The sequence below is a fragment of the Hyla sarda genome, chromosome 8 (genome assembly GCF_029499605.1).
Source record: "Hyla sarda isolate aHylSar1 chromosome 8, aHylSar1.hap1, whole genome shotgun sequence".
In the NCBI taxonomy this organism is placed as follows: domain Eukaryota; kingdom Metazoa; phylum Chordata; class Amphibia; order Anura; family Hylidae; genus Hyla; species Hyla sarda.
The window spans coordinates 218195311-218208607 of NC_079196.1; the positions used below are offsets into that span (position 1 = coordinate 218195311).

The 13297-nt window shown below is 43.9% G+C and overlaps 1 protein-coding gene across 1 annotated transcript in view; it reads left to right on the top strand.

The window, feature by feature from the left end:
- The window catches only part of AXIN1 (axin 1), a 52511-nt gene that overhangs the window by 2972 nt on the left and 36242 nt on the right, over positions 1–13297 (top strand). Inside the window, exon 2 of the mRNA XM_056536686.1 lies at positions 10759–11727. Within this exon, the coding sequence (XP_056392661.1) occupies positions 10850–11727 (878 nt within the window). The 5' untranslated portion in view covers positions 10759–10849. The remainder of the gene's footprint in view (positions 1–10758; positions 11728–13297) is intronic.

Below are 13297 nucleotides of genomic sequence, written 5' to 3' on the forward strand. Positions count from 1 at the left end.
CTTATATAGGTTTGATTTTGTCGCACTTCTGGAAAAAATCATAACTACATGCAGGAAAATGTATACGTTTAAAAATGTCATCTTCTGACCCCCTATAACTTTTTTATTTTTCCACGTACGGGGCGGTATGAGGGCTCATTTTTTGTGCCTTGATCTGAAGTTTTTATCGGTATGATGTTTTTGATCGGACTTTTTGATCACTTTTTATTCATTTTTTAATGGTATAAAAAGTGACCAAAAATATGCTTTTTTGGATTTTGGAATTTTTTGCGCGCAAGCCATTGACCATGCGGTTTAATTAATAATATATTTTTATAGTTCGGACATTTACGCACGCGGCGATACCACATATGTTAATTTTTTTTTTTATTTACACGGTTTTATTTTTTTTATGGGAAAAGGGGGGTGATTCAATCTTTTATTAGGGAAGGGGTTAAATGATCTTTATTCACTTTTTTTTTTTTGCAGTTATAGGTCCCATAGGGACCTATAACACTGCACACACTGATCTCTCATGCTGATCACTGGCATGTATTAATACGCCTGTGATCAGTGTTATCGGTGCTTTACTGCTTCTGCCTGCAGTCATTTGTCGATCGGACACCGAGGAGGCAGGTAACGGCCCTCCCTGTGTCCTGTAAGCTGTTCGGGATGCCGCGATTTCACCGCGGCGGTCCCGAACAGCCCGACTGACTAGCCGGTATAGTTTCACTTTAGAAGCGGCGGTCAGCTTTGATATCGCGGGAGCCGGCGCAGGACGTAAATATACGTTCTGTGTCGTTAAGGGCTTAAGTACCAATCCAGCCCCCAGGAGTGTATTCGGGTAAAGTTGTACATAGAGAATGGTACGGTTATGTTGGTATTGGTCGTAACCAGAGGCGTCTGGATCAGTCGGCCATAGTGGAGATTTCCTTTAAATGAAGCTTATATCTTTGCTTTCCAGCTCTTGCAAAAACTACAACTCCCAGCAAACCCTGGCAGCCACTTTCACGTGCTGACTGCCAGACTGGATCTCTTCCTGACACTTGAATTAACTTGTATTCTAGAAAATTGTGCTTATTTTGGTATTATATCAATACAACATTGGATTATAATGTAATATTCGCCAATATTAACTGTGCCTTTCCATATGTAAATATTGCAGCTGGGCAGCATATGGGTCATGTGATGTCACTGGATGCTGCACAGTTTACACGCAGGGTTAAAGGGGTTATCCTGGAAAAACCTTTTTTTTTTTATATTTATCAACTGGCTCCAGAGAGTTAAACAGATTTGTAAATTACTTCTATTAAAAAATCTTAATCCTCTCATTACTTATGAGCTGCTGAAGTGGAGTTGTTCTTTTCTGTCTAAGTGCTCTCTGATGACACCTGTCTCGGGAACTGTCCAGGGTAGAAGCAAATCCCCATAGCAAACCTCTTCTACTCTGTGCAGTTCCTGAGACAAGCAGAGATGTCAGCAGAGAGCACTGTTGCCAGACAGAAAAGAACAACTCAACTTCAGCAGCTGATAATTATTGGAAGGATTAAGATTTTTTTAATAGATGTAATTTACAAATCTGTTTACATTTCATAAGCCAGTTGATATAAAAAAAATAAATTTTTTTTTTCCTGGAATACCCTTTTAATGGAGGGTTGGTTGGTCACCAGTAGAACATACATAGATTTACTTTAGTTCTGTGCACTTGATGTGATAAAATGAAGATTTTCCATACTGGCTACCCTTGTGTTGTCTAATGTTTACACCAGTGTTTCCCAACCAGGGTGCCTCCAGATGTTGCAAAACGACAACTCCCAGCATGCCCAGACAGCCTTCGGCTGTCCGGCCATGCTGGGAGTTGCAGTTTGGCAACAGCTAGAGCCACCCTGGCTGGGAAATACTGGTCTACAGTGTGGATGAGACATGATTGTCACTTCAGAGTGCGGTGCTGGGAGATGACCGCGCGGTGATGGTGGGGCAGATGTAGAGATCACATGGATACTGGATGGAAGTCATGGCACAGGCCTGGATCTGTCATGCCGTGGATATTGTTACCGCCCTGGAGGACCACATTGACTTATAATGGGGCATCATTCTAAACATCAGATATCCTCTTCCCATCAGGCTACGGCCTCTTGATGTATACGTAGGGGGAAACACACCCTCCAGTCATAGGCTTGGGCCACATTCACATCATGATGTTTTTGGGATTCGTTGAGTCCAGACAATTCTATCCTTGAAAATCTTATAGAATCGTGTGTATATATATATATATATATATATATATATATATATATATATCCACTGACTAAGCATATTCAACACATGCACCCATTTTGGCTCTGTTTGTAATGGTCCAATTTTTGGGGTGGAAAATCGTGGTTATGAACAATTTTATTTTCACCTCTATTCAGATTTTAATAATATCCATTTATTTCAAACATTGTCTTAGCAGTAATGTGGAATTACTATCGCCCGATGCCCGGGACATGCAGTTCTGGGCGCCCGACAAGCACGGCGGCACTCAGAGGGGTGTGTGGAGCGGGCTTCTGACTCCTGCCCGCTCCATACTCTGCAGCCCCCAGAAGTTTTCAGTAGCTGGGGGCCGCCGCTAATAATCAGCATGTGGCTGGCTATTAACCATTTTGATCGCCGCTGTCAAAGCTGACAGCGGCATCTAAAGGGGTGAATCCCCATTCCCCCTTGCAGGGGGTGATCCACTATAGAGGTGGCTGGAGGGCTTACCTCTGCTTGCCTGGTGTCTGTGGCTCTGTCATTGATAGAACCTGGCTGGACTAGGCTCTATCAATGTATCGCAGAGCACACAGATATCAATGGAGTTCAATAGAACTCTATTGATCTGTATGAGGAATCTAATGATTCCTTCTAAAAGTCCCCTAAGTGACTATTAAAGTGTGCAAAAAATTTTTTTTAATAAGTTTAAAAGACACACATTAACCCCTTCCATATTAAAAGTTCAAATCGCCTGCTTTTCCTATGTAAACATAGTAAAAATAAACATATTTAGTATTGCTGCGTGCGTAATTGTACGACCTATTAAAATATAACATTATGTATCCCATACGGTAAATGAGGTATATGTAGAGAAAAAAAAACACAGAATTGCAATTTTTATAATATCCCAGAAAAAGTCAAAAGCGATTACAAAGCCAGATCAATACCAAAATGATACCGATACAGTAAACAGATTATGGAGCAAAAAATGAGCCCTCATACAGCCTGGTATGCGGGGTAAAAAAAAAGCTACAGGGGACAGAAAATGTCAATAAAAAAAATTCGAGAAACTTAAAAAAAAATGAAATTAGTAAAACATGATAGAAAATATAAGATCTGGTATTGCTGTAATCAGGCCGGCCTAAAGTATCAAAATAACATGTTAGCTCAACCAACATATAAGGTAATAAATAAGTAAATAAAATAAGTAAATTAAGTAAATGATGTAGAAAAGTTATCCACCAAATTTGCAAAATTATCTTTTACTATTTCAATTTTACTTCACCAATAATTTTTTATTTTGTTTCGGAGCATATGTTATGGAATAATTAAAAGGTATCATTATAGTAGGTAGTTATGGCTATTATAGGGTGAGGAGGAAAAAAACGAGTGTAAAAGCGAATATAGGCCAGGACAAGTGGATCGTCATGAAGGACAAGTAGATTGTGCTCAGTTTTAGTCCCGTGGACAAGTAGTTTTTTTAAATTTCCACACCCCTGCTATGTAAGGCCACTTTCACACCACCGTTATGTTCCTGCATTCTGACGTTATGTTCCTGTATTCAGCAATAACGGGTCATGAAGAAAATGGATGACATAACTGAATACAACTGATGATAAATTTTGACGGGCATTCTGTCAAAATAACGGACATGTGCCACCCGTCATGCACCATTGTAGTCCGTTATTTTATTTCCATGTGACTTCCCGGTTGTAATGCTGTACTGAGCATGCTCAGTAGCAATAATGGATCATAACGGAACATAAAAAAAAGACAATAACGGATATCATTTGTGAACATCCGTCGCCCATAGACTTAAGTGATAAAAATTTAACGTCCGTTATTCCACAGTTATTTTTGGCGGGACAAAAATTTGTGCATGCACCGATATTTGCCCCGTCAAAAATAACATTTGTTAGTTACAACGGGACGTAACTGATGCTAAAGCATGGTCAAAAAATCCCATTGACGTGAATGGGATTTTTTGACGGCAGTTTTATGGTCTTTCTGACTGGAGTTGGTGACGGGGTTTTTTACAGGTGGATAACGGTAGTCTGAAAGGGGCCTGAATGGTGTTGAATCGTATCACTGCACATGTGATAGAAATGATGCGTTGTGCAGTCACGTTTTTTATTTTATTTTATTTTTTATTTTTAAACACGCAGTAGCTTAGAGTCTAGAAAGATCAGGCAAAACAGAAATTTTTTTATTAATAAAATGGACAAAGTGTGTGAAAGTGTTTTACCGTATGTATAATTTTAGGTAATTTAATTTAACAGTACATTCGACGGATGCAAAAATCTTGATGTCAGTACAGCATTATGTTGCTTTATAGGGTCCACTCATTCAAATAAAATCTACTGTACAGTATAAATTACTGTATACTCTTCCATGGAATTTTTTTTTTTAAAGGAGATATCCAGTGGTGAACAACTTATCCCCTATTCTAAGGATAGGGGATAAGTTGCAGATGGCGGGGGGTCCGACCACTGGGGCCCCCCGCGACCTCCTGTACGGGGCCCCGACTGTACGGGTGTCGACCTCCGCACGAAGCGGCGGCTAACACACCCCCTCAATACAACTCTATGGCAGCGCCGGAGCGCTGCCTTCGGCAATCTCCGGCTCTACCATAGAGATGGATTGAGGGGGCGTGTCGGCCGCCACTTCATGCGGTGGTTGACACCCGCTATCTGGCTGGAGAGCCTGGCCCCCGTACAGAGAGATCGCAGGGGGCCCCATCGGTCGGAGCCCCCGCGATCTCAAACTTATCCCCTATCCTTAGGATAGGGGATAAGTTTTTCACCACTGGACTACCCCTTTAAGTGATTTAAAATAGTCCGATGTCAGGTGAGTGGAGCTCTATGAATACTCCTAGCGTATACACCTGGAGCTTTTCCCGACGTACACGCTAGACACACATCACTAACACGATGTATAAACAGGGTCTACATTGTACACTAGTGCACTTTGTCTTCTATTGCATGAACATCACTTTAAAGCAGTGCTTCCCCACTAGGGTCACTAAAGCTGGGAGTTGTAGTTTTGCTGGGAGTTGTAGTTTTGCAACAGCTCCCTTAAAGGGGTTCTCCACTGGAGTCTCAGGATAAGTTGGGCTCCCAACAGTTGTACCTCTACTGATCAGTTATCACCTATTGTATGAATAGGTGCGAACAGTCTACGGATAAGTTTGCATCTCCGTTGGCGCTTTGTTCATACAATCCCTTGGGACATGAACAGATAAAAGAAATACTGCAAGTCGTTATCTCCTGTATGTTCAAATACTTCTAATAAGCCGGCACCAGACGGACTTCATTAAAATCAATATGATCTGTCGGGATCTATTCGTGTCTGTTGCGCAACGGACCGCTCGCACACTTTTTCTTTAGTAAACGTACTGTTATGAAGCCTCAGATGCAGATGTACATTTAGCCATAAGATCATTTTAGCACAAACTTAACATTTTGCCCAGACGTGTCAAATGTTGTGATCGCACCTGGTCTAACTTCTTGGACCCACTGCGATTGTTAGGTATAAGCTGGGAAAGTTTGCAACAGCGTGCAGCTCACACCCGGGTGGTCATCAAATTCGACCTTATAGCTGTAAGCATTTTGTAGCAAAAAGGTCAGAACTGGCGGTCGACCAAGTAGTCAAGTAAAATGCCGCTCACTTCCCCAGCTACCAATCGCAGTGGGTCTCAATAGTAAGACCCCGGAGCGATCAAATATTTTCAGTGTCTGGTCAAACACGTCTTTACGAATAGTGATCTAATGATCTGCTTGGATTGTGAAACTCAATAATAAATAGCATTTCAGTCTATTTTTCATAATGTTTGAGTAAGGCTGGGTTCACATCACGTTTTTCCCCATACAGGAGCGCATACGGCAGGGGAGAGCTAAAAACTTGCGCTCCCGTATCCCTGCGTATGCGGTCCCGTATGTAATTAATTTCAATGAGCCGACCGGAGTGAACTGATCTGCTCATTTTTCCCCCGTATGCCGTTTTCTACCGTACCTAAAACCGTAGGTTGACTGTGGTTTTAGGTACGGTTGAAAACGGCATACGGGGGAAAAATGAGCAGATCGGTTCACTCCGGTCGGCTCATTGAAATTAATTACATACGGGACCGCATGCGCAGGGATACGGGAGCGCAAGTTTTTAGCTCTCCGCTGCCGTATGTGTTCCCGTATGGGGAAAAATGTGATGTGAACCCAGCCTAAGGCCCCTTTCACACTACAGGTATCATCCTGCTTTTTTACTGCTGTTATTTTACAATAACGGATGGAAAAAAAAACTGATGCAATAACTGGTAAGGCTGGGTTCACACTACGATTTTCTATACAGTTTTTGGATAAGTTTTTTTTTTCAAAAAACCGTACAGAAAACCGTGGCCATAGACTTTCCATTCAAAACCGTATGCACCATATTGCATTCGGTTGTCTCCGTTTTTCACGCCACACGGTTTTTAACTTTTTTTTTTTTTTCTGGACAGAAAACCGTGGCCTACCACGGTCTTTGGTCCAGGTGAAAAACTGTATTGACCCGTATACGTGTTTTTTTTAACATGGGAGTCAATGGGAACCGTACAGACCGTGCATACGGTTCCATCCAGTTTTTACCATACAGTTTTTGACTCCTTGCACAGTTTTTTTTTCTTGGAATTTCAATCAAACATGTGAAACTTTATTCATAATGGAGTGAAAAGTTCAAAACGTATACGTTTTTTTTCTTAAAAAATGGATGCAACCGGACATCATTTTTCAAACCGTATACAGATAAAACTTTGTACACACGTTTTGATACAGTTTAGGTTTTGAGAAATCCGTTTTTTTATCAAAAACCTGATTTAAAAAAACTGTATAGAAAATCGTAGTGTGAACCCAGCCTAATAACGGATGATAACTTTTTAATGGCTTTTTTCTTTAAAAAAAAAAAACAACCTGATGTTCATCCGTTATCATCCGTTACCAGTTACATCCGTTTTTTTAATCAGGTTTTTAACCCTTTTTTTGTAAAGCTGTACTGAGCATGCGCAGTACAAAAAAAACATATGTTAAAAAAACCTGACTATAACTGATATCGGATGTTTTTGTTTGAACGTCCGGTTTCCTATAGACTTCAATGTTAAATTTTAACGTCAGGTTTTTCACAATTTTTTGCCTGACCAAAAATTTGTGCATGCACCGTCTTTTGTGCCGGCAAAAAATAATGGACATTAGTAAAAATGGACATAACTGATGCAAAAGGATGTTCAAAAATTCCCATTGACGTGAATGGGATTTTTGAACGGCCGTTTTCAGGAGTTTTTGCCGGGAGTAATAATGGAGGTTTTTTACAGGATGATACCTGTAGTGTGAAAGGGGCCGAACACACACAAACCCTGTCCATGTGGAGTCAGTAGGGGAACATATAGGGACACAGATGAGGGCCCGTGTCATCTCTGCTTCCCTTTGTGTCACGATCAGTGTTGGCTGGGCCCATGTGTACATTGTGTATGATTCACGTAGATAGCGGCAGATTAGATCATTCTCAGGTTTTTATGTCATCACATATTTTGTCAGAGAAATGTTTATGACTCCTTGTTATCTGTGTCTCTTTCATCTCCGCCGCTCCAGTTCAAAGTGCTGGATCTTTTTATGAGTCGGTGAGAACAGCACGTCGCTTGTTATGTGACTTATACCAGTGACCGGCCACATATTACATCTAGATGAAAGGGCCGTAGCATTTCAGTACAGAGGGAATATATATACGGGATGGGGTTGTATGAATGGGTGAAGGGCCAAGCTTAGTGTTAGGAGCCTTCGCTTCTCAACCCAAGGCCGGGCTCATCCCACGAGACAAGAAACCATTGTGGTGTTTGCTATGCAATCGCTACTGGAGCCATTTTGGGGTATAGACCGTCATTGTCTATTAATTTCAGGAGCCGGAAGTAAACATTCTATACTTTCATATGTATTATCTACATGACCCTTGTAATTTGTCCGGTCCCAGTGAAATTTGTTATTACTGGATAAGAGGTAAAAGGGGTAAAATTCCCGTCAGCTCCACCTCAAATCGTCTATTAGCCAGAGAAGTTTGGCTACAAAGACAATCTCTGTCTGGATGACCTGGCACTTCCACGCATTAAACACACAAACTACAGTGATCCCTCAACTTACAATGGCCTCAACATACAATAGTTTCAACATACAATGGTCTTTTCTGGACCATTGGAAGTTGAAACTAGACTCTACATACAATGCTATGGAATCTGCGAAACGTGTCAATGGCTGGAAGAACTGACCAATCAGAATGGGCATTCACTGGTAAAACCCCTGTATTACTGAAGTGTATGCACTGACTGGTGTCTGGTAGCACCCCCTACAGTACAGGGAGGTATTACATGTTCTGTACTCTTTACCTGTATTACTGAAGTGCATGCACTGACTGGTGTCTGGTAGCGCCCCCTACAGTACAGGGAGGTATTACATGTTCTGCACTCATTACCTGTATTACTGAAGTGCATGCACTGACTGGCTGTCTGGTAGCGCCCCCTACAGTACAGGGAGGTATTACATGTTCTGTACTCTTTACCTGTACCAGGGTTAGCTGCTCCTCTGGACACCAGGTGAGGGCGACTCCATGTTACTTTTTTTGGACACTGCGTGTACTGTACAGGACCCCAAGGAAGCTCCTGTCCTCTACATAGACCAGTGTTTTCCATGCAGGGTGCCCCCAGCTGTTGCTAAACTACAACTCCCTGCATGCCCGGACAGCCTTCGTCTGTCCGGGCATGCTGGGAGTTGTAGTTTTGCAACAGCTCGAGGCTCCATGCTTGGGAGACACTGACATAGACAATGATTTACAGCTCCCAGCAGATCTGTATTACTTTTATATGTAAGGATTGGCTTTATCTGTATTAGTTATCTACTTATTTTTCTTTAATTCTCACTTTTTCCTATTTTTGGATGACATTTTGGTGCCTTTAGAACCAATTACCAGGTTTCCATAGAGTTCTGGTCTCAACATACAATGGTTTCAACATACAATGGTCGTCCTGGAACCAATTAACATTGTAACTTGAGGGAGCACTGTACATGACTTCTGAGACCTGTTTCATGCTTCATTCTTCTCTGGGTGGCGCTGCAGGGAAATTGAACTCTTGATGTCAGGTAAAGACAATCGCGTGGAGTCGCAGCAGCTGTAGCATCAGGGGACCATTTAGATTAAAAATAATGGTCAAGCCGTCGGTGGCCTCGGGTGCAGGCACCTCCTCTGAAGAAGCTTGTCCCCAAACCATGCCCCTACTATATGTGACTCCTCCTTCAATAAGCCACACAACTCCTGTTTTCGGCGCATAGTTCCCTTTCGGCATTTTGCCAATAACCCTGTGTTTGGCCGAAAATTCAGGGCATCCCTAATTTTCAGTATGGTGTGACATAGTGGTCTCCAAGCTTAACCTCTAGCTGTTACAAAACTACTACTCGCAGCATGCTTGAAGTTGGAGTTTTGTAACATATGGAGGTCCACATTATGGGGACCACTGTGCTGGACATTGTAGTTTTGCAACAATGAGAGGTCCACAGTTCGGAGACGAATGGTGAAGCAGGAGGCAGTAGTATTGGATTTAGCTGAGAGCCACCAACCCCATGTAAATGTCATATAAGTGTGAATCTACTGCTGGGCGTTAATGAAAAGTCAATACACTTAAGACAAAGGGGAGAAGCTGCTGGCCACTTATTGTCAGGTTGTGAAAAAGAGGAGCCGAGTAACCAATGAGACCACTAAACTCATTTTTTAACCTAGGTTGTTATGGGCCGCACCTCCTTTTGTTCAGTTACTTTTGCACCTTATCTTAAATTGCAGAGTTTACAGAATTGCATATGTTTTTTGCTGCACTTATTACTAACTTTAATATCTGAGCAGCTCTTTATCTTCCAAAAGTCCATAGCGTGAATGGTCCAGGGGCCGAACATGTGTCAGGCTGTTTCATTTACACGTGGGGACAAGGGACTCCTGTTCTGGTGATCCGACCACTTGGATCCCTAGAACAGGGGATACGTTTCGATCTTAAAGGAGTAGTCCAGTGGTTAACAACTTATCCCCTATCCTAAGGATAGGGGATAAGTTTGAGATCGCGGGGGGTCCGACTGCTGGGGCCCCCTGCGATCTCCTGTACGGAGCCCCGACAGCCCGCGGGAAGGGGGCGTGTCGACCTCCGCACGAAGCGGCGGCCGACACGCCCCCTCAATACAACTCTATGGCAGAGCCGAAGAGCTGCCTTCGGTAATCTCTGGCTCTGCCATAGAGATGTATTGAGGGGGCGTGTCAGCCGCCGCTTCGTGCGAAGGTCGACACCCACTATCTGTCCGCAGAGCCTGGCCCCTGTACAGAGAGATCGCAGGGGGCCCCAGCGGTCGGATCCCCCGCAATCTCAAACTTTTCCCCTATCCTTAGGATAGGGGATAAGTTTTTCACCACTGGACTACCCCTTTAAGTCTTGTGTTGTGTCTCTTGCCCTTTATCTTTTTGATGACCTTATACTCATATGGTTTTCTTGTTTTCCAGGAGGCTAATGTTTATCGGGGACCTTTGTCTCGAAATGAACAGATATTGAATCCATATATTAATCCTTATATCGTAATCCAGTACCGTCAAGATGAGTGTCCAGGGGAAAGGTTTCCCTTTGGATCTAGGGGGAAGCTTTACTGAGGATGCACCAAGACCACCAGTCCCTGGTGAGGAAGGAGAACTGGTTACAGCAGATCCCAGGCCCTTCAGCCACAGCTATTATTCTGCAAAGAGCGAGGGGATCAGAAATGAGACTTCAACGGCGACGCCGAGGCGGCCTGACCTCGACCTAGGTTATGAACCTGAGGGCAGTGCTTCCCCGACGCCGCCATATTTAAAATGGGCTGAATCGTTGCACTCTCTCCTCGATGACCAGGACGGGATTCACTTGTTCAGAACTTTTCTGCTGCAGGAAAATTGTGGAGATTTGCTCGATTTCTGGTTTGCTTGCAGCGGCTTCCGGAAGCTGGAAGCGAATGACTCCAAGGTGGAGAAACGGCTCAAACTGGCCAAAGCGATCTATAAAAAGTACATTCTAGACAATAATGCCATTGTCTCCCGGCAGATCAAACCAGCAACTAAAAGTTTTATTAAGGATTGTGTTTTAAGGCAGCAAATTGAGCCGGACATGTTTGACCAGGCACAAATGGAGATACAGTCGATGATGGAAGACAATACTTACCCCATATTCCTTAAATCTGACATCTATCTAGAATACACTACAATTGGCGGGGAAAGCCCTAAGGTTTACAGTGACCACAGCTCGGGCTCTGGGACAGGGAAAGGGGCACCAGGATATTTACCTACTCTAAATGAAGACGAGGAATGGAAGGCTGACCAAGCGGTGGAGGACGACTGTGAAAGAGAATCCATTTCCTCAAACAGACTCAACCAGAAACTTATCTTAGAAGCTGCAACGCATTGTACAGCACCAGCAAGACGGCGCAGTGATGGAAGAGAGTTTAGGTATGGCCTATATTACGTGACCTAGTGCTGGGCGGTATGGCCCAAAATGAATATCGCAGTATTTTTTTATTTTTATTATCTCGGTATTACCGCCTGTCACCCGCCCCCCCATCCCCGCGAGCGGGGTCCCTGTGCCCACTAGCGGTGTCAAATGTGCCCCCCGCGAGCCCGATCGCTACCATCACCGCTAGCGGGGTCCCTGTACCCACTAGCGGTGTCACAAGAATGCTGAGCGCGGCTCTGTTCCCCGTCCCTGTCAGCTCTCAGGGTACGGGAACAGATTTAAAAGCCTTGCGCGCGGCGAATGTAGTACTGCGCATGCGCAGTACTACGCAAATAGCGTAGGGCTAACGCTAGGCTCCTAGCGCTGCCTATGTTAGCCCTACACTATTTGCGTAGTCCTGCGCAGTACTACGTTAGCCGCGCGCGAGCCTTTTAAATCTGTTCCCGTACCCTGAGAGCTGGGACGGGAAACAGAGCCGCGCTCGGCATTCTTTAGACACCGCTAGTGGGCACATGGATCCCGCTAGCGGTGGGGATTGATCGTGCTCGCGGGGACACTGGCTGACAGGTGCAGCGGGGGGGACACAGAAAATGGATTAGCTTCTGTAGCACACCGGGACAAGTGAGGGCGCCGCGCTGGGCTCTACAATTCATCCGGAGGTTTGGGGGAGGGGCCCGACCGGTATAGCGGTATGGGCAAAAATCCATACCGTGGGAGAAAAAAAAACTGTATCCGGTTCATACTGGTATACCGCCCAGCACTAACGTGACCCTGTACAGAATGATACCAATGATATTGTTATAACAGTCAGTGAATGACATCAGGGTTTAGGCACTGAACTATGTCTTGGTCGTGTTTTATAGTTGCCTTCTGTCTAACAATTAGCTGTGTGCAAATAAAGCCATGGCTGAAATGGGCTACAGACCCCGAATCTGTGCGTACCTTTGTTTTCATAATCGACTCATTCAGCACTTTGCATTGATATAGAAATTAATTAAAAGCTCAAGGGGCATCACCCCGGGGCTACAAAAGCCCGGCAAAGTTCATCCCATACACTTGTTGGCAACGAGACTCGGGCTGCTTCGAGAAGCGCTGTTAACTAGGCGATGGAGATTAGATTTTTTGGGCTTTAGCTATGTAGCCTTAGTTTATACTCGAAAACTTGCTGACAGATCCTCACTAAGCACTTTGTATTAAAGAGGTACTCCCTTGCTTAGCGTTTCGAACAAACTGTTCCGAACGCCGGCGCCGGGAGCTTATGACATCACACCCAGCCCCCTCAATGCAAGTCTATGGGAGGGGGGCGTGACGGCTGTCACGTCCCCTTCCATAGACTTGCGTTGAGGGGGCGGAGCTATAATGTCACGGGCTCCTGATGCCGGCTATAGCGTTTGGAACAGTTAGTTCCAAACACTGAGCAGCGGAGTACCCCTTTTTAAGGTTCTGAAACTTTCTAAAATATTTTTTGTCTCTTTACAAAATGGATTTAAATTGCTGGTGCTCTGTTTAGCTTTGGTTTGGTAGACATGATGCACATTTTGGTTAATTTGATTGCACATCTCTTAT